At 58.7% G+C, this 21,182-nt stretch overlaps 1 protein-coding gene across 6 annotated transcripts; it reads right to left on the minus strand.

Moving 5' to 3' along the window:
- Positions 1-291: 291 nt before the first annotated feature.
- Positions 292-19,329, minus strand: RNF112 (ring finger protein 112). 6 transcript variants are annotated; one of them, XR_006341242.1, is made up of 18 exons: positions 12,195-12,556; positions 11,969-12,009; positions 11,184-11,472; positions 10,776-10,982; positions 10,536-10,664; positions 10,256-10,360; positions 9,807-9,857; positions 9,504-9,560; positions 9,352-9,426; positions 9,159-9,276; positions 8,869-9,035; positions 8,742-8,795; positions 8,544-8,618; positions 8,219-8,413; positions 5,831-5,997; positions 4,221-4,405; positions 2,373-2,431; positions 292-369 (listed from the first exon to the last, which is right to left on the minus strand). XR_006341242.1 is itself a non-coding variant. In XM_043904004.1 (14 exons), exons 2-14 carry the CDS (start codon positions 11,989-11,991, stop codon positions 7,943-7,945), a joined length of 1,821 nt encoding a protein of 606 aa, XP_043759939.1. In that variant the 5' UTR covers positions 11,992-12,009; positions 19,240-19,329; the 3' UTR covers positions 7,026-7,942. The 6 variants fall into 6 exon arrangements, 3 of the variants coding, with proteins under 3 accessions (XP_043759939.1, XP_043759938.1, XP_043759937.1); XR_006341241.1 differs by lacking the exons at positions 292-369; positions 2,373-2,431 and adding an exon at positions 3,040-3,381; XR_006341240.1 differs by lacking the exons at positions 292-369; positions 2,373-2,431 and adding an exon at positions 3,040-3,386.
- Between the last annotated feature and the right edge of the window lie 1,853 nt (positions 19,330-21,182).

Genomic DNA, 21,182 nt, shown 5'->3' on the forward strand with positions numbered 1-21,182 from the left:
TGCTGTGGTGGCAGCAGACACGTGGGCCAAAAGGACCGGAGCCCGCTTTGGGTCACTGGATTTTGCACATCGCATGTACCCTGACAGCCCTCTTTCAGGTGCACGACACCCAGCGCTGCGGCACCCGTCTGCGAGCTGTGGAGGACCATCACCAGCCAGCCCTGAGCTCTCTCACCGGACCCTGGGCCAGGCAGGCGACATGACGGCCACTGAGGAAGCCAGCAGGCCCGGTCTGACTCACCAGATGTCGCTGTCCCGAGTTCAGGTTTGCTCCCATCCTCTGCTGGACCAGGTGTGGGATGAAAACTGGCCAAGATCAGCTTCACAGTGGTGCTGGGTGCCAGGGAGCCTCAGGAGCCCAGGCTCTGCCTGGAAGGAAAGCGGCCAGAGCTGAGATAACCCTCAGCAGACCCTGGACCATTGCTCCCAGCTCAGGACTCACAGAAAATGGCGGCAAGTATCTGTGAACATCTGTTTAGGGCTTGTTATGCAACAGGGCAAATTTGGGAAAACAGGGCATTCATGCCTGTGGTGGGAACTACAATGTCTCACAGGAAATCAGGCTCTCTGTTGTTTGGGGCTTCACAGCTCGAGCACCCTCGGGCAGGCAGGGTCCATGGGGCCGAGGACAGGTTCCACGGAGGTGGGGGCGGTTTTGCTGCCCAAGCCCCTGCTGAATAGTGGACACTCTCCCTTGCAATTTGGCAGATGACTGCTGTTCGTTTGAAAAAATAATGATTCACAAAAGGAAACAGATAAATGGGTTGAGAAAGGATGAAATGAACTCGACCAAACTCTGGCCACCAGCCAACAAAACTGCTGTGCCTCAGCACACCCGCTTGCTTTGCTGTCTCACTGTAGAACCACGCGAGTCCACCACCCAAGAGGGAGTCCGCAGGCCCCACGCTTTCCCCAGAGGACACCATGTCCACCACATACAGGAGACGAGTTGTCTGTCTGGCCGCTCCCAGGAAAGCCCAGGACGCTTCCAGGACCAGTTGCGCCCATAGACTGAGGCCTTGGAAGCGGTGAGGTCTCCTGTCGTGGTCAGCGGGATGTCCAGCTGGCCTTACGTCCACTATCATTGGTGAATCGTGCTGCGTTTGCCCCAACCTCTTGGCCCAACAGACAGTGGAGTGGACGAGCCCGACTCTAGAAGCTTTGTCCCACCGTCCCAGCAGCATCGCCGCACCCTCTGAACATAATACACTGGTGTCAGGTGGGCCTGTGACCTTGGATCTGAGGCCACGTCCCGTGGGCACAGGACTCCCAGGCCAGCTCCACTCATACCCAAAAGGCCTGCTTTCCCTGACACCCTGAGGCCTCGAGTCGCAGGAGCTGGAGGGACCAGCCACAGGGGCACTGTCACCTGGGAGGACCCCTCATGTGCACTGATGTGACTTCCACGTGAGAGAAGAACCCAGCTAGATCCATGCTTCCGAGGTGAAGGACGTTCCCAGAGGACTGGACACGAGTTTCCTAGAATCACTGATGTTGTTTGTGTCACGCGAGTGTATGCTCCTCAGTTCTTTGTCTCGTCACAAGAAAAATTTGGAGTGACGGACATTAAAGCCCCTTGGCGGGTCACAGCTCTCGGAGGACAGACCATGTTATAGCTCTTAAATAAATCAGTGTTACAGCTCTATTTATTTAGATAATAGCAGGAAAATCCATCTTCAAGGCATGAGGGCACGTCGATCCAAAGACGCAAAGAGAAGATCGCCCCATCGCGCCGGGGGCGGGGGAGAGAGAAGAGGCCTTTGGCTCCTCTTTTATATGTTTCTCTGTCCCTGGGCCTGTCTTATGTAAATTGGGCCGGCCAGGAGTGTTGTTTGTTTTACCTGAGATTCTCACTCCGGTCCTCGGACCTTCCTTTGTTCTATTTTCGCGGGCTTTCCCTTCCAGGCCTTTTAGCCACCGCCATTTTGGACTCTTTTTCCCTATTCTAACTACCTAACAGTTTGTAAAACTAATGTGCAGCAGAAGGGGGATTATGCATGTTGCTTATCAGCAGGATTCAGGACATGCTGCCCCAGAATTCAGCGCCTTGGCACGCTGAATATTTTAAAATGAAGGGATTTTGAGAAATGGCAGGTTCAGGAAGCAGTTTCTGACCCTCATAACACTGTCGTATGGGAAGGGACCCCTCCCACAGCTGGAGGAAAGGAGCCTCTTGTTTCCTCGATGAGTGAGGAGGGGAGGAAAGAGTATAGACAGGCATTGTGGAGCCCCCTCCCCCTCCCCCCGCCGCTAATCCACGGAGCTTGTTATACTCTTTCTGGTTTTAGCATGTTTCCCTAAAAACATGCAGGTGTAGCCACCTCTTCAGGTTTCTGTTTCCTTACAAGGCTCCCGCATCCCAGACAACTTACATTAAATAAATCTGTGTGCTTTTCTCTTGTTCATCTGGCTTTTGTTGCATGACCCCCAGCTGAGAATGCAGACAAGTATGTTAAGAAACAAAATTCAACTGCATACATTTTAAAGATCTTACTGGCTTTGTTCAATGACATGAATTAGATGGCATCGCCTCTGGCAGGGGCTCCGAGGAGCTGTACAGAGGGCAAGACTTTCACAGGCAGAAGGGGCAGGAACAGGAAGTCACGCTGGGCTGAAAAGTGGGGTGGTAGTTGAGAGGTCACTTCCCCTACCAGGCCAGTGTGACCTCACTGGTATTGACCAGGCAACTCCTGATTCCCTGGTTTAAGATCCTATTTCAGAAAGAGTCTGAAATGGTAATTAAGTGAAGTTTGGTGATGTGGAGCTCAGTATCAGTGACTCCATTTTGAGATTGTCATCTTGTTTTTAACAAATATACAGCAAAAGAAAAGATGCTTTTTCCTCCCTCACATAATCAAGAATTTGAGTGTTTAACACTGGTATGCATTAAAGATTTCTCCTCAAATCATGTATTGTACTGACTTCTCTAATTCATCCCATTGGGATTCTGATAATTACTTGGCTTTGTATTTACAGAATGGCTGAAAATTTCAATGGCTGCAAAATATGAGAAAGGTAGAAATAGCAACAGAGATCATTAGAAATTGTAGTGTTACTGTTACTGACCCAGGTGTTTGAACCCTTTATTTTTAATTTCTTTTTTAAAATAGATTCTGCTCCTTTTAAAAATATATATATTTATTTATTTATTTTTGGCTGTGCTGGGCCTTTGTTGCTGGTGAGCTGTCTCCAGTTTTGTGAGTAGGGGCTGCCCTTCACTGTGGTGCACAGGCTTCTCATTGCGGTGGCTTCTCTCGTGCGGCACAGGCTCTAGGCGCTCGGCCTCTGCAGTTGCCCCACACGGGCTCAGTCATTGGTGCACAGGCTTTGTTGCCCCATGGCATGTGGGTCTTCCCGGACCAGGGACTGAACCGGCATCCCCTGCACTGGCAGGCGAATTCTTAATCACTGGATGACCAGGGAAGCCCCTTGGACTCTATTTTAATCAATAGGTTAATTCTCTGAAGTCCTACTAAGTCACCCAAGGCGGGAGTCCCAGGCCTCATGGGCTGTGCTTGCATTTCAAGCCTCACATGCTGGATTTGAGCCCAGCAGAAACGCACAGGAGAGGCTGGACAGACAAAACCGCATGAAACACAGATCCTTTTAAATTCACTGATCAAGCCTTAACATGTAGCAGCAACAGACACTGTCTATTACAGACAAGAAACAGAGAGATGAGGTCACCGCACGTTGTCCCTGGAGGACTCTGTCCAGCCCTGCTCCTCTCTTAGATGCCCCTCCTGCCAGCGGGAGCTGGGGGGTCTTGAAAATGTGACCCCACAGGGAGTGTCCAGAGAGGGACGGCAGTGTGGGTGTGAGGACCGAGACAGGGGAGGAGGGAGAAGGGAAAGAAAAGACTGAGAGAGAGAGGCTGCCGTTTCAACCTGGGCCGTGGGCGTCGATTCAAGCGCCAGTTCCTTCACTTCCAGAAAGGGCCAAGCACCCTGTCTACTGCCCCCCGGGGTGATGGAGCCTGGACACCAGCCAGTTACATGTTTCTCCTGCCTGTCTGCCCCTCGTCAGGTGACCGCTGCTGGCCAGAGGGAGCAGGTGTCACAGCTGAGAGGAGAGAAGCTGTAGCTGCCCGACGTCCACCCCCTTGGAAGGAGAGGACAGGAGGAGGAGACAGGAGAGGTCAGGAGAGGGCCGGGACAAAGCGGAGAGAAGCTGTGCCTGAGCATGGGTGCCGAGGCCCCAGGGTGAGGAAGCAGACTTACCAAACGGGGAGATGCTGAAGCAAGGGGTCCCGGCCACTCAGGGAAGCTTGTTCGGTGGTCCTGGAGGTGCCTGCATCCTCTCCCAGGGAAGGGGCAAAGGCCCCACGGACGGCCCACCAGTGTGGTCACCAACTATAGCACTGACCCGAGTCCTTGGACTCTTTGATCAACAGAAATCAACGAGGCTAGGCAAGAAATTCAGGTGAGGCTTATTGGAGCTCCTGCCGCATGCGCAGCGGAAGCAAGCAACAGGTGGCCCTGCGGCTCCTAGGGCCCATAACTAGGGCAGGTGGGGCTGGGGGTGGCTTGGGCGGTCTGCCTGCCCCCTGGGTGGGGCGGTTCGCAGAGATATCTCGCGCAGCGCCCAGCTTTAGCTCCCGCACCTCAGCCGTGGTGGTTGGTTTGTGGCCTTCTGCAGCTCATTGTTCATGATTGCCCCCAGGTGCGTGCCCTTGTGTTTTTCCAGGTACAAGCGCTCTGGTAAATAGTCCAGGGCCCCAGCCTGTCCCATTACTATAAAATAGCAACAAAAGGGGAAAATCTGGAGGGTGAATAAATGTAAGACTGAATTTTTCCCTGGTTATCAAAGGGAAGAGCTCTTTTCGCCCCCTTTCTTAAGACTTTTCCTAGGGAAAATTCATATTTGCAAATTCTTCCTCTGTCCTTTTGATAGGTATGCAAATGTTTTTAAAGGCTAAATAAGCCTTTTGCTTGCATGCTCAGTTGCTTCAGTTGTGTCCGACTCTTTGTGACCCCACGGACTGTAGCCCACCGGGCTCCTCTGTCCATGGGATTCTCCAGGCAAGAATAGCCATTTCCTCCTCCAAGGGCTCTTCCCCACCCAGGGATCGAACCCGCACCTCTTGTGTCTCCTGCGTTGGCAGGTGGATTCTTTACCACTCAGCCACCTGGGAAGCCCAAAATAAACTTTTGACCAGAATTAAAACTCAGAGACTTTTCTTCCCAGAAAGACCACCTCTTTTCAATGTCAACATAAAGGGACTGCTGTAATAAAATCCACAGAAGGGGCAGCATTTATTCCTCACACTTGAGGGGGTTGAAAGTCCAAGATCCTGGGGACAGCGGACACGCTGTTGCAGCTGGGGAGGGCCCACTTCCTGAAGCGTAGCCGGCTGGGCCCTCACACGTTGAAGGGGCTGGGGACCCTGCCGGGTCTGTTCATCTCTGACAAGGACACTAACCCCATACACGAGGGCTGCACCCTCAAGACCTAATCCCTCCCAGAGGCCTCACCCGCTGATGCCACACACTGGCACGTGGGTTTCAGAGTAGGACCTGGAGGGTGGGAGGAGGGGGCTCAAGGACGCAGCTTCCCTCGCTCTGTGGCCAGCTTCAGCACCAGGAGGCTCCAGAAGCAGGCATCTCAGGCTAAGTCCCCAGCCAGATCTCTAACCTGACGCTTGTCACCCAAGGAACGTGGAATCAGTTACCTTCACCAGAGAGAAAGGTTAGAACCAGCCAGGCTGCGAGGTCTCGACACAATCCCTGGGTTCTTGTGAACTACAGAACCAGTGTTGGAAGCACCAGGCTTGGAGCCCAGAGGCCTGATCTCAGGATCTGGGTGGGGGGAGGGGGTGATGTGGGCTTACCTGAGCAAGGAATCTGGCATCAGAGATCGTGTGTTCGAGGCCCGGCTCATCTCTGACTAGTTTTCTCAATGGAGACATGTCGTTTCTCTAAACTTCTGATAAAAGCGGGTCCTTGATGTCCTCAATGCCCCGTGTGGGTCCCAGGCTCTGGGGAGATGCTTTAAGAGCTGTAAGACACAAGGCAAATGTGGCTCAATGTGATCCATCTGGCCTCACAGAGTGCTCGCCCGGCCCGCCCACTGGGCAGGCTCCTTCTGTCCAGAGAGCAGCGGGGCGGCGCACTGCAGTTCCTTGCAGCCCCAGGGGTGGGGGCTTCCAGCTAGACCGCCCCCTCCCTTCCTGACTCCTCGGAGACTCCCCCACATCCTGAGCCTGCCAGCCCCAAAGCCTGCAAGGCTCTGTAGCCTGTGTGTCCAATGGATGACAAGAGAACAACCCAGGGAGATGCTTCTGGAAACCGTCCTCAACAAACACACACAGTCTGGGCCCTGCCTTCACCTCTGGCCCCAACCCCAGAAGTTCCAGAGTCACCCCAGCCCTCCATCTCCCCCACCCATCCCCGGCCAGCCATTGGGATTTCTCTGACTTGTGCTGTGGAGCTGGGTCCCAGACCACGCCCTTCTGCCTGTCTCCCGACATTGCTTCCCAGAGCTGGTCCTGACACCTCAATTTAAGCACAGCTGACCCTAAAGGAGTCTCCCAGTTCGGCAGGGGGACACCAGCTGGGGGTCAGGAGTTTGGAGGCTCTCCTGCCATCAGCCACCAGGGCAGCATCAACTGAGATGTCCCCTCTCTGGGTTTGCATCTGCAAAGGACAGGGTTCCAACGCAGACTCAGTTGCTGTCCTGCTCAGTGGGGGCTGGGCAGGACCAGGGCAGCAGATGCTCGCCAGGTGCTGGCCTGCAGAGAGGTCCTGGCTCCTCCTGCCTCTGGCTCCAGCAGTCACTCCCTGTCCACCTCCACCCTCGGATGGAAACCAAATGACAACCTTCTCCAGGGCCAGTGAGGTGGGAGAGACCACGGGAGCAGGACCCACTCCTAGTGGGTGAATAAGCCCTTGGCGCCCAGGTCTCTGGATTTTGGCCCCTCTTCCCATCTGCAGATCCCTGTCACGGAGCGCCTGGGCTCACTGCCCAGTCCCCAAAGTCCCATGGAGGCTGAGCTCTGGAGCTGCTTCAATGATTTACTGGGACGCTGACACTCAAGCACACATGTTTTATTTTTCGTAGGATGCACCCGTTAATCCTTCGCGGTTTAATAGCCTAGAAGGCTCTTCGTGGAGCTCTCCCATCCTCCTTGGGCTTGCCATGGGGCTGCATTCAGGTCTCCTGCCAACGGGCCCAAGGGGTGTCCCCCAGCTTCAGAGGGCGGTGTGGTCCATGGACCTGTCCCCCCGGGACTTTCCTAGAATCTGCGATGAGGGCTGTCGGTATAATTCAGCAACTACTGGTGTTTTTCTTTGGCTCTGACCCGTTGTTGGGACGGCATTCCACAGAGAACATGGACACTGACCGGGCTGGACAAAGGGCACGACCACGAGGGACACATAAGGGGCCCCACTCTCAGGGCATGTGCAGGCTCCCCAGGGCTGCTGGAGGAGGGGAGGCCCCCGTCCTGCTGGGGTAACTTTGGGAGGAGTCTCCGCTCTGGGGTTAGGCCACTGTGTGCTGCCTGGTGGGGGGGCACTCGTCCCATTCTCAGCCCCTCTTCGGGGCTCCTGATCCTGATCAACAGGATCCCCCATCCTGGGGCTGCTTCCATCTCTGAAGGGGAGGCTTCAGAATGGCGCCTGCCCAGCCCTGCTGCAGTCCCAGGAAAGAAGCCAGGGTGCAGAGGGTGGGCCACGCTCTTGGTGGGAGACCCTGGGCCTGTTCATCTAGGAAGAGAGGCAGGTTTGGGACTGTCTGAGACAGAAACAGCCCAAGGCTTTCTTCAGGCCCCTCCCGGCCCTGAGCCCTCTCGGTTTCTTGGTGACTGTGATTCTGTCACCACCCGGATGGGCGGTTCACCCAGGACAGTGTGGTACATGGGGGCCCTTGGATCAGCACCCCCAGTCCTCTCGCACGTCCGCCCCTCCCCCCAGCATCTAGCCCTGGAGCATCCAGGCAGGGGTCACTCCTCCTGCAGCAGGGGCTCCCGGTCCCCCTCCTGCACCCTCTCGTCTTCCTCCTTCTCCATGCAGCCCACTGTGGCCGCCAGCCCGGCACCAACACCTCCCCCGACCACAGCTGCCCCCGTGGCCCCCACCGCAGCTCCCGCAGCCACCATGCCAGCCTCTGCGGCCAGCGCCGCTGCAGCCATGCCCGCGCCCACCACGCCCCCCGCCAGACCCATGAGCCCCGCGCCCACTGCGCCGCCAACAGCGGCCAGGTGGCCACAGAAGCGCACGGTGTAGGAGTCCATGAAGGCCTTGGCCTCGGCCTGCAGCTCAGCCTCCAGGGCCTCTAAGGTCTGCTCCCTCCCGGCGCACAGCAAGGTTGCCCCGTGCCGGGCCAGCAGCGTGTCCTTCTGGGCCGACAGGAGGTTCCGCATGGTGTCCGGCAGTACCCGAAGTGCAGAGAAAATGCGCTTGGTGGCTGCGTCCTGTGATGGAGGAAGAAGGGGCCTGACCTGAAGCCAAGTACCTCCCACCAGACCCCCGCCTGGGCTCCTCCTGCCCGATGCCCAGCTCCTCTCCTGCAGGACGCCCAGGCTCCCAGCAGGCCAGGCTCACCTGCTGCCGCACATACTCCTCAAACTCCTTCTTGGCAGCTTCCACCGTCCGCAGGTCATGCAGCTGGGCGGCCATCTGTCCAGGGGGAAAACCCGGCTGCCTCCCTCCTTCACCCCTGTCCCCTGCTGGTTGCCCGACTCTATCCAGAGGGGTCTGGCCCACCTCCCCCACCCCCATGTCCTCCCCTCAGCCTCGTACCTCATCCGGGGAGGTGCAGCTGGGGCCTGTCCTGCCCATCCAGCCCGAGAGGTTCTGTAGAGACAGCAGTGGGGGGTCACGGGATGCAGGGGCAGTGGGTGTCTGGGGCTCCAGGGGGCTTTCACACCTTGACCTCCTGAGCCAGCTGCTGCCCTGTGAGCAGGCGTCGGTCCCCCCGGGCCGCGGGGCGCCCCTCGCTCCAGTAGCCCGGGCAGCGGCTCTTGGCGTGCTGGGGGGCCGCACTCAGCACGTCAGCCACGTAGGCGCGCAGGCGGCCAGCATCATCATCTGTGTCTGAGGAAGAGATCCCTCATGCAGAGGAGCCCGGAGCAGGACCGGCTTTAGGAGGAGAGAGGGTATCAGGCCAGGCACCCGGAGGAGGGCAGGCTGGGGAGTCCCTGCTCCAGGGACACTCACCGCCTGAGCTTCCATGGCCTCGGCTCGCCCACCGCCGCCCAGGAGCTGGCAGGAGGTAGCAGCGGGCTCTCCTCCCTTGGAGCAGCCCCTGGACCTTGGGGTACTTGCCGGACGATTTCTAAAGGAGGGGGAGCACTCTGAGCTAGCTCCCCATACCTGCCCCATCTGCCCGGCCCTCCGTCCCCTCCCTCACCTGGATGACGTCGCCCACGTGACCCTGCCAAGCCTTGCTGGTGTGGGAGGAGTCACGAACTAAGAGGTCCAGGTGCTGGAAGAGAAGCGGTGCTGACAGCAGCAGCTGGGGGCATCAGGCCCTGGTCTCCAAGTCCAGAGACGGGCTCTCACCTGGATTGGCACCATGCCATAGTGTCTGCCCATCACCTCGGCCACGTGGACAAACGTCTGGGGACAGGGCACAGGGGTCACGACTGGACCACTCCGAGGATGTGCCTCCCAGCCCCCGGAAGACACCGTCCCAACTCCCAGCCCTGGACCCTCCAGCCTCTCCTCAGCCCCCAGCCCACAGCCCTGCTCCAGGTCACGAAACCCTGGGGCAGAGTCGGGCAGGACTAAATTCTGGCCGCCCAGTCCCCTGCCTCACAGTCAACACAGGGACAGAGTGCAGCCCCAGGCCAGCCATCCCCTCACCTCCAGGTGCTCCAGGTCTGTGTCCTTCAGCTCCTGGGAAGCTGTGAGGATCTGCAACCAAGGAGAACAAGGTGCGGGAGGGGCTGTGACGACAAGGAGATGCTGGGAAGACCCAGGCAAGGAAGGATCCTCAGGTGGACTGTGGGGCTCAGGATGTAGGAGGGATCAGCCGGGGGGAACCCCTTGCACCCTGCAGTGGGGCAGGACTGGCCTGACCTGGGTGGGGTGGAGGGCAGGTCGGGGAATGGTCCAAGACCTTCAGCCTCCCTAGGGGCCTTCAACCAAACTTTAGGACAAACCACATTCCCGCCTTCCCTGAGGTCACCCCCTCCTAGGGGCGCCTCCAGAACCTGCTCTGGGGCCAAGATGACCTTCCTTGGTGGGACCGGGCTGGGCTGAGATGGCCCTGGGAAGGTGGAGAGAGCCTTGAGGAGCTGGCAGGGCCTCACCTGGTAAGAGCTCAGCATGGAGGTGAGGGCGCACAGCCGGGTCCTCGTTTCCTTGCTCAGCTCTGGGCTCATGACGTCCCCCGTGTCCACCAGGAACACGGCCACCTGCGTGGAGAGCCAGCCATAGGTCAGCCTGCCAGGTGCCTCCCCGACCGTGCCCCTTCCCACCCTGCCTTCTCATCCTGGCCCCCAAAATGTTCCTGCCCACTACCCTCTCTGCTCCCCGCCCCCCCCACACTGCCCGAGTCAGCCTGGACCCCTCTGTCCCTTCCCCCCTCACCTTCCTCCCCTCCTTCCCCAGCAGGAAGGGGTGGCTCCACATCCAGATGCCCCTGGAGAGGCCGTTGGCTCCCCACCGGAACCCTTGCCCGGAGCCCCCGCCCCTCGGCCAGCCGCCCTCGCCGGACGCCTGAGGGGCAGAGAAGCAGAGCAGCTTTGGACCATCCGGCCCTTCTCCCTTTGCCAAGCCCGGCTGGGACCCTGGTCCTGTCCCCCAGCCCCCGCCCGGCCCCGCGCTCACCAGGCCGGGCAGGCCCTGGAGCAGGTGGTTGAGGAGGAAGGTCTTCCCTGAGTGTGGCCCCCCCAGGACGGCGAGGAGGCAGACGGGGGTGTCCCTGGCCAGTGGGTGCTTCAGGCAGCGGTTGATGGCGCCCATCCGCAGGATGAGGCCCCCCGAGGCGTTGATCCGCACCAGCAGCAGCGGCTCGGCCCGCACGGCGCAGGTCTCCTGGGCCCAGAGATGGGGCTCCTTGAGCACCAGGCTGGAGCCTGTCGGCCCCAAACTCCACTCCCTCAGTCGCCCCGCCCCCAAACCACGCCCCTCAGTCGCCCCGCCCCCTCCGTCCTCCCGGCTCAGGCCGGCTTGCTCACCTCCATCGCCCCGCCCCCTCCTCCGCCCCGCCCCCTCCGTCCAGGTCCAGACCGGCACCTGCAGCGCGGCGGCGGGCAGCGGCCTCTGCGGCAGGAGCCTCATCCTCTCCCCCAGGCCCCGCAGGCCCTTCCTCCGCTTGCATGTCTTGCGGCACTCGGGGCAGCAGGGCGGCCCGCAGCCAGGCACGCGGTGGGTGCTGAAGCACCGCGGGCAGAAGTCGTGGCCACAGTCCAGCGAGATGGGCTCACGTGGCCTCTCCAGGCAGATAGAGCAGGCGGGCGGCTCGCGGGGCGCCGTGGGCCGGGACCCCAGCCCCAGCTCCAGCTTGGGGAACGGCGTGTGGGACCTGGGGGCGGCGGGGGGATGCGGGGACCCCAGACAGTGGTGAGAGGGGCCCCCGAAACAAGGAACCCTGGATGGAGCTGTCGCGGGTAAGTTCCCGCCCAGGTCTGGCCTGCTTCTAACCCTCCAGGAAGGGAGGCAGGGGCGGGCAGACAAGATGGTGCGGTGTCTGGTATAGATGCCACGGAAATCCACCCCCACGACCTCCTGCTTCGAGGGGAGGGGTCCCTCCAGGGGTCACCTACCCCTACCCCCTCCCTGCAATGGCTTCAACACTCTGGGCCTGCGGACATAAGGGGGCTCCCGCGGCGGAGCAGATGGCTCTCGGCAGATTCCAGCGCTGAGCTGGCACCGGCTTCCTGAGGCACCCACCTGATTTCCCATCCTTCCCTCCACAGCCCAGTGGAGCCAGCCTGGTGTTGCCTCCCCTGGGACAGGCCTCCGTGCTCCCAGCCAGCCCACCCACATGGCCCCCACCCACAGCCAGGCCCTCCACTTACCAACTGTTGCTGCTGTTCCCCATGAAGCTCCGTTTTCTCTCCTTGGAGAAAATTGGGGAGAGAAAACCCCAAAAATGTGATTTAGAAGAGAATCCAGAGTTCTATCTTCATCTTGGGTTTTAGGTGCCCCCATCCCCCCTCTGGAGACCCATTCCCCCGCAAGGGGACCTCTTCCCAGCACCCCGCCCCCCGACTTCCTCCCCAGATCTCAGGACCAAGACCTTGCCTGTTTGCCAAGCCGGTGACAAAAGGAAATGACTGACAAGGCGGACCTCGGCATGGGAGGCTGGCGGGGGCAAGGGTCCTGGAGCAGAGAACAGGCCCTAGAGACCTTGCCAGCGCTGAGGATGGCTCTTCTGGAAGCGCTGGTGGGGCTGTGGCAGGTGGAGGCTGGTGGGGGGGAGGGTGGTCTCCCCGGAGGAGACGACTGGGCAGGGCTGGGAAATGGATGTGACAGTCGGGAAAGAGGAGGCTGCCTCTGGACTCACCCCAGGGGGAGGAGACAGGACTGCGGGAACCAGGGCTCCGGAGGAGGGAGGGACGAGACAAGCCTAGCCAAGCCCAGAATCCCTGGCAGAGGCTGGGATGCAGGCGGGCGAGGTGGTGAGTCGCCATGGAGACGAGGGAAAGATAAGGACAGGGCGGGGGAGGGTGGAGGGAGAGCGAAACCATATGGGTGCGCGGCAGACACGGAACTAGGCTGGCACTGCCCCTGCTGGCCCAGCGGGGCTCTTCCAGGGCCGCAGGCAGGGGGTACAGAAGACAGAAGTGTGGGAACCAGGAAAGCACGTGGTGGGCGCTGACCCAGAGTCCCAGATAGTCTCTTTCCTCCTATGGACGGTCGTGGTGCTGGACATCTGCTGGGGCCCATGATGCTACCCACCACATGTGGCCTACAAGACCCTCCCCCGCGGCGGTCCCTCCCCCAGGGTCGTCCCAGCTATGCCTTCCTCAGCCCCCTGGGCTGCTCTGACATTGGCTCTTTGTCCCGCGGTGTCTTCCTCTCCCACTGAGTTATCCCTGGACCCTCTAGCTGCCTATTGACTGGGCTCCTCCCACTCACCCTGCAGTGTACAGCCAGCCCAGACCCCTGAGCACAGCTGACCCCTGGGCTGCTCAAACACCTGCCACAGCTCTGGCTCCGTACGATCATTAGATTGGAATCCAAAGTTCCTGGCCTGCACCCGAGGGCCTGAACCTCCCTGAGCAGCCCTCCTTCCTCCACCTCTGACCTCCACCCAGTGTTCCCTGGGCCTGTAGTGGGCCCATCCCTCCAGAGATACTTGTGTGGATGTGTGCTAAGTCACTTCAGTTGTGTCCGACTCTTTGCGACCCCATGGACCATAGCCCACCAGGCTCCTCTGTCCATGGGATTCTCCAGGCAAGAATACTGGAGTGGGTTGTTGTGCCCTCCTCTAAGGGATCTTCTCAACCCAGGGATTGAATCCAGACCTCTGGGGCACCCAGCAAAGGCAGGGCACTTGGATCTGCATTCCTGGGGAGGCTGGAGGTGGGAGGACAACGTTTCTCACAGGGAGAGTGAGAGGTGGAGGAGAGACTGGGAGCAGGGTGCGCAGGACCCTCTGCAGCCTCATCCCTCAGTCCCTGTCCCCGGGCCCTCTCTGGCCCAGGAGGCCATTATCTAGCCAGCAGCCTCTGGGTACTGTCCAGTGGGTAAGGCCAGACTCAGCTGCATTTGAGGCTGGGACCCTCCCCAGCCCTGAGGGACAGCAGGATGTGCTGAGTACCCCGCTTCCAGGGCCACCAGTCCTTTCCCATCAAGGTGGCCCCCGCCATGCCCTAAGATGACCTCTGGGACTGAAAGGCCCCCTCCACATCCCCCCCACCTCCGGCCATTGGTTACATATTGTTTCCACTTCTGTGTTCAGAGCTGGTGGGGGGCAGTCAGTGGCAGAGGTGGCGAGGCTGGTGGGGGGCAGTCAGTGGCAGAGGTGGCGAGGCCAGCGCCGAGCTCTATGCTAGAGAGCACTGGCTGCCCATGACCCTGAACCTGACCCTGGCTCTACCCCTCCTGGCAGCTGCCAGGGAGGAAAGTCCTAACTCCCCAGCCTCCAGTCAAAGGCCTTCAGGCAGGAAATTCCCTCCTAGCTTCCTGAAATAATGTCATAGCAGAACAATCATCCCACACCTGCTTAGCAATTTAGGGTCACGCCACGTCACCAAGAGCTGCCTCCCCCAGCCCCCACAGCACAGAGGGTCTGGTGTCTAAACAGGGAACCCAAGGCTGAGTGAGCAGGATGATCGTGCAGTGCAGTCCCAGAGGGCGGCCTTGGCCCCCCAACCCCAGGCCTGTGCCGGCCATCGCCACCTCCCCCCAACCCATGCTGGGGGCTTTACACAGAGAGCCCCCAGCAACCACCCCCCAGCCCAGGCCCAGACACCCTCAGAGAGCTTCCCCATCTCTCCTTTCCCCTCTTTGTTCTCAGATCTTTAGAAAGTGCCTCTTCTGTACCAATCATGGAGTCGGATGCCAGGGCTACAAGAGACAGATGGGGTCCTCACCCGGGGGAGCTCAAAGGCTGTGTTCAAACCCAGAACAGGCCTCCACTCTGAGCACGGACATTGAAACCCAGAAGACTGTGGGACTGGGGAAGCCCCACAGCCAGACTTGCAGCTGCTGAGGCTCAGTCTTGTGGGATGGGTGGACATTAACCCCTCTCTGTGAAAGGTGCTGGGTGTTGCAGGCACGGGGAGCAGCCTGTGTCAAGACCGGGCTGGGGCAGTGCAGGGGAGTGCGGTCCGCAGAGCACAGACCTAGGGAGGACACGAGGCAGCTTTTAGACTTTCCTGACATGACGATGGGAACCTAAAGGAGTTGAAGCAGGAGGCATGTGACAAGATCTGCATCCCTGAACCCACGCAGAGAGACTACTGGAGACCTGGCAGCTTAACCAGGCCTGAGACCGTGCCCTAGGGACTGCGTCCAGAGTGCCACCAAATTTTGCTACAGCAGGCAGTGCTGTGCCGGGGGCTCCTGCCCTGACACCACCACCCACCTGGTAGGGATCTTCTCCTGCACAGAGCTCAACTCACATGCTGATCTTTGCCGACTTCAGCTACAAACAGTGAAGGGTGGTGCCAGGCACGTCTGACTTGCTCTGGAGTTTTGAGGTTAACAGTCTGCCATGTCACCAAAAACAAACTTTTTTTTTTCTAATTAAAGGGGGAGATTAAAGCATCCTAAGTGTCCAGTCACAGATAAATAAATAGTTGATGATTTAAAACTAGATGCTTCAGCTGCAGGGTGGCGTGGGCAGAGCTGTTGTTGATGCTAGGCACCCAGGGGTCTGTTTTGGCCTGAGCCCATTTCCAACTAGAATCCCATCTGTTCTTGCTTCTTTCCGACAATGGACACAGGTGGTCCCTGCTGTGTGCCAGCAGCCAGGCAGCCCACCAGAAAGGCCCTGGTGGTCAGGCTGAGCACACTAGGCTCTGTCCCCTGAAACAAAGGGCATGAGGACAAGAGTGGAGATTTTGCGGGACACCTGGAAACTGCTGGGCAGTGGTGTGGTCAGTCAGAAGGGGGGCTCAGCGGCCAATCTGGCGGGGTGAGAGAGGGCAGGGGACCATGGACACTGGAGCCACCTCTTAACTCTCACAGCCCTGCTCTGCGGTCAAGGAAGTGGAGATTCAGAGTCACATGACCTCCTCACAGAGGCTTGGGGCGGCCTGCCTGGGGGTCAGGAAGGGGTAGAGAAGCCACAGTCCCAGCATGGCGGACAGGAAGGGGGGCTGCAGGGGCAAGACGCCCAGGCCAGGGCACTGACTGACTGCTGTGGGGATAGGAGAAGACAGTGGTGACACTCAAAGGCCCCCTGAGGTTCACACTGGCTAGCGGGGGGCCAGCAGCAACCGAGGAACCTGCGCCATCACGTACCAGCTTCCCTGAATCTGAGCCCATGCCCAGCTCCAGGCCCCTCCCCTGAAATCCCCCATTTGGACTCCTAGCCGCCCACCAGGTCTGGAGCATCCAGGCAGTCGGCCAGGATGCTGAGGATGCGGCCAGCTGGCCCCGAGGAACAGACTCCCCGCCACAGTCTCCGCCCAGCAGGGCCCAGCCCCCCAGACCCCTCCGAGGTGAAAGGCAGCAGCTCGCAGCTGGACAGCCAGCCAGCCAGGCTGATTGGGGCCGGGCCCCCTGCAGGCTCAGCCTCTGCATCCAGACCTCCACTGACCATCTGGTGGCCAAGGCCACCCCCAGATGGACCGGACCAGCTGGAAGGCCCTGGCAGCACCCAGGCCTTGGTTCAAATGCCAGCCCTGCCCAGCTTGCCAGCCTGGTCACTCCCCTCCCTGCAGCTCAGCTTCCTGACAGTAAAGCTAAAGATAATGATCTTCCCCCCTGCCGGGTTATTGCCAGAGCCTGGCGTGCAGCTGGTGCTCAATAAATGCCAGCTGGGCTCACCTCACCTCACCGTGTTTACCCCCTGTTCTCCCCACTGTTTACCCCCGCCTGGTCTCTCAGCCCCCTCCCCGTCCAGGGGGCCTGACCCCTCCTCTTGTCAAATAAGAATCCTAGAGGTTCCTACAGAGGCAGGACCTGAGGGCATGAAGACCATGCCCCGCAGACAGAGTCCTGTTTCAGCTAGTTTGTTACTCTAATGAGATGGTCATGGGCATTTACTTGCTCCTATGGTAGGCTGCCATCCCATGGATGGCATCACCGATTCAATGGACATGAGTTTGAGCAAGCTCCAGGAACTGGTGATAGACAGGAAAGCCTGGTGTGCTGCAGTTCATGGGGTCGCAAAGAGTCGGACACAACTGAGTGACTGAACTGAACTGAAGGTAGGCTGAGTCCTTTCAACGATAGAAACTCAGTTCTCCCCGATTTCCTCCAAAGGTGGAATCATGGCTCCACTTTATAGATGAGGAAACTGAGGCTCTGCAGATGCTCACAGCCATGCCTGCCTCCTGCTAACCTCACTCCCTCACACACACACATACACATACATACATACATACATAGACACACACATGTACACACACACAGACACACCACACACACACACACTTCTCCTTCCTCTCTCAGCCCCTCCCCACCCTCTAGCCTAGACCTGGGGAGAGTAGAGCAGCCATAACAGCCAGGTGCTCAGCAATCCACCACACAGCCTGTTTGTTGATGAAATCAAGTGTGGAGTGAGGTTAGGTAACAGGAAGTGACCAGCTGACCCCAGAGGTCAGGGAGGATGGTGTCCAAATGCTGGAATCTGCTTCTGCTTTCTGACGATGAATCTGGCAGCAGGAAGAGCAGGAGCCCCACCCTGATCAGAGCAGCTGGTCCCGGAGGACATCCCGGGGCCAGAGGCAGGGAGGCGGTCAGCTGAGAGGCCTGAGAAGGCTGGGGAGCCATCCCCAGGGCCCAGGCCAGCCCTGCCCATCCACAGTGGCCACCAGGAACAGATGGTGGGCTGACAGCCCCTGCCCCACCTGCTCCACCAGTATCATGCATATGTGCTAAGTCACTTTAGTGTGTGTCTGACTTTTTGCAACCCCATGGACTGTAGTCCACCAGGCTCCTCTGTCCATGGGATTCTCCAGGCAAGAACACCAGAGAGGGTTGCCACTTCCCTCTCCAGGGATCTTCCCGACTCAGGGATCAAACCCGCATCTCTTATGTCTCTTTCATTGGCAGGCGGGTTCTTTACCACCAGCCCCACCTGGGAAGCCCTACGCCCTGCCAGCCCGAATGTAAATCAAAACAAGTCCTTCAGGAACAAGGGATCCCACTGGGCCTCTGGGGTGCTTCATCAGGTGGTCAGGGGCTCACGTCCCTGGAGACGGGCCCACGGCGCTCCACATAAGTCACACCGCATCACAGTCGTGTTGAGCAACTCCCAACTCACAGGGAGATGGAGCGGGGTGCCTTGTCCCATTCCTGTGTGAAGTACGACAAAACGCTCGGACACCGGGCAGAGAACAAGACAAGACTCTAAAGGAGAGAGAAGGGGAGGGCCGAGGGGCTGGGGCCTCGGGACCTGAAGAGCCACACGGAGGCGGGTGCCCCGGATTCTCCTTCTGCCTCACTGTCCTGGACCTGATGCTGGACAAAGGGCAGCCCAGAAAGGCCAACAGGAAGACAAAAAAATGTCCCAATAAACTCCCCGTACCCCTGCTCTAGCTGAGGAATCAGGAGAGGGACAGCCTTGCAAGATGGGAAACTTTTAGACAGTAAACACTCCAGCCAAATACCACGAAGAGATACAGCCCCAGCCTAGCCACCCCAGCAGACGCCAAGGGGGCTAGATGCCCCCTCACCTGGCCGTGTCAGAGGAGGCCACGGAGGGAGCCTGGACTTTTCTCCCAGCAGGGGACATGCACTCTCCTGACCCCAAAGCACTGTGGAGGCCACCTGGGGAGTCAGAACCCTGAGCCTGTTTGGTGGTCACAGCCCCTCCTGGGGCCCTGGTGGGGGTGGCAGAGTAAGGAGCCTGGACGCCCACCTGCATCAGCATCCTGAAGCTGCACCCCATCCCTTGCCAGAGGGGCGTCAGAGAAAGCACGAGACGGGCCGACAGGATCCAGTGTCTCAGGGCATTGTGTGATGAGGTGTCCCACCGTTCAGGATTCAGCAGCAAGTGGCCATCAGTGGGCCAGAGGGCGGACCCTGCAGTCCTGGAAATGTCCTGCACACTTGCCACATCCATGGTATCATCTGGGTTGTGATGCTGAGGCACAAACCTACAATGTGTGCCCACTGGGGAAACGGGATGAGGTACCAGGGCTTGGAATCTCCTCTGTGGTCCAGTGGCTGAGACTGCGCTCCCAGTGCAAGGGGCCGGGTTCCATCCCTTGTCAGGGAACCAGATCCCACATGCCGCAACTAAAGATTCCATGTGCCTCAACTAAAAACAAGGTCCCGCATTCCGCAACCAAGAGTTCACAGGTCACCATGAGAAAAGATCCCGACACTGCAAGGATGAGGCAAGACTCTGCATGCTGCAACTAAGACCAGACACAGCCAAAAAAAGGGGTGGGGGGAGGGGGAGAAAAGATTCCTGGGCACTCTCTGTATCAGTTTATACAACTGCATGGAAACCTACCATGACCTCAAGACAAAAAGTCTAGTTACAAATAAAATAACAATCTAGAAGAAGGTTGTCCCTTCCTGCTTAAAATGGGACACCGACTTGCTGTTGCCTGTAGGACAGCCTGACATTCCCTCCCCACGAGGCCTGCCCATCTCAAGTCCCCCCCAGCTCCCCAGCCCTCCCCTCCTCCAGCTCAGGGCCTCCTTGACTGCATCTCACCTGAAGCAAGCATGGCCCAGAGAGGCCCCTGGGCCCCACTGCACTCGCGCCACTGTCCAGCCTCTGTGTTCAGTCTTGAGAAGCCGCAGTCACAGGCTCTGCAAACTCCATCCCACTCCCTGGAAAAGCAGGGCGCACAGAGTGCAGATCACACACTGCTGTGAAAACGCTTTCCATCACTCAGATCCCTGGAAGGGCCCCAGACACCCACAGGGGACCCCAGATGACACTCTGAGAAGCACTACATGGAACTATTTAAAAGAAAAAAAACTTTTGTATTGAGCAGAACACCAGATGCTTAAGAATATGTATTGAATTATTCCATTTATAGGAGGTTCAGGAACAGGCAAAACCACTGCAAGTCGAGAGCAGTGACAATGGTATCTCCCTCGAGCCAGGGAGTGGGAGACACAGACGTGACCTTCTGGGCTGTAAACCTTCTGTCTCTTGACCTGAAAGTAGTGACACAATGGTTCACCCAGTACGAGCTGCACCCCTGCCCACACCATCGCTGACCTCGACAAAAGGAAAACCATTAACATCACGCTCTTCCACCTTGGACTTGGCTTCAGTTTCATTAGAACTGCCAGGACATGCCCCCCATCAGTTCACAATGATTGGAGGCCACCTGTGGGGGCCCCAGCCTCCAAGGGCTCGCCTGCTCTCCATAAGAGCCGAGATCACCCTGCTGCAGCCAGGGCAGGCAGACCCCAGAGTTCACAGGACACCCACTGGTAAGGCCACTGCTGTATCAGGGAGACCCAGTCCCTGGGGGACCAGCAGGACCGGGGGACACAGCTCTTCCCCACCCCCAGTCATGCTTGCTTCCACCAGGTCTGGACATGTTTGGCCAGGGACTTTTCTCCCCCCAGTGAGTCTGTCTTTTGACTCAGGACCAGCTCTCTTTGCAGGAAAAAGAACGGGCTCTTAGTTCTGCCTCGGGCAGGAAGGAGACTTGGAGTAACCACGGGGAGACAATTAGGCACGGGCCTTGGCATTCTCCACGGCCCTCCCTTCCCACTGTTTACAATTGCACAAGCCAAAGTCCGTCCTGTGTCTGCGAGGCCCCAAAGGACCCTGCCCCGCCTCCTCTGAGCCTCTCCTGTGTCCTCGCTTGTCCTTTCTGCCTGGCCAGTCAGCTGGCGCCCCAGCCCTCAAATGCAAAGGCGCCTCCTACCCCAGGGCCTTTGCACATGTCACTCCACTGCTCAGACCTCTACTGGAATGTCTGCACTGCTCCCTCCCTGCCCCTGCAGTCTTTATTCCAGGGGTTGGGATACCAATCAGCCCCTTCCCCATCATCTGTCAATAAGGCTCACTGGAGCCCAGCCATCTTGTGCATGTCCAGGGACAGCCAAGGTGGCAGAGCTGAAGATTCAAGTCTGAAACCATAGGGCTCCTGAAGCCTGAGCTATTTCAAGTCTGGCCATTTATAGAAAAAGCTGCTCACCCAGCCTCAGTCCCTCAGAACCTTCTCACTATTCACTGAGCCTTCCTGCCCCAAACTCAAACTCGATGAGACTCCTGCCTTCAATCACTGACGTGGGCAGGCCATCCACTGGGTCTGCTCCTGGGTGTATCCTGGTCACCTCGGCATGGCAGTGTGCCAGGCTCCAGAGATGGATGCTGAGAACGTGGGTGTCCATCTGCATCCCCTAAACTGCTCACATTGTGAGTGCTCTGTGGTGACTGGCGTGGCGCAGGCACCCCATAAACACTGAGGGATGCAAGGATGAAGGGATGTGTGTGCTGTGGACACATGTGCATGTTTGTGCTTGTTCAGAGCTGACGGTGGTGAGAAGAACACTTGCTGGAAGCAGAATTCTGCATCCCTTGGTCTTCCTGGTCAGGTAGAATGATCTTTGGTCACACTCCTCACTCTGGGGCTCTTACTAAGTCATCTCCAGGAAGGACATGAAGTGCGGGGTGCTTTGCAGCCCACA

The sequence above is a fragment of the Cervus elaphus genome, chromosome 5, assembly GCF_910594005.1.
Source record: "Cervus elaphus chromosome 5, mCerEla1.1, whole genome shotgun sequence".
Classification (NCBI taxonomy): domain Eukaryota; kingdom Metazoa; phylum Chordata; class Mammalia; order Artiodactyla; family Cervidae; genus Cervus; species Cervus elaphus.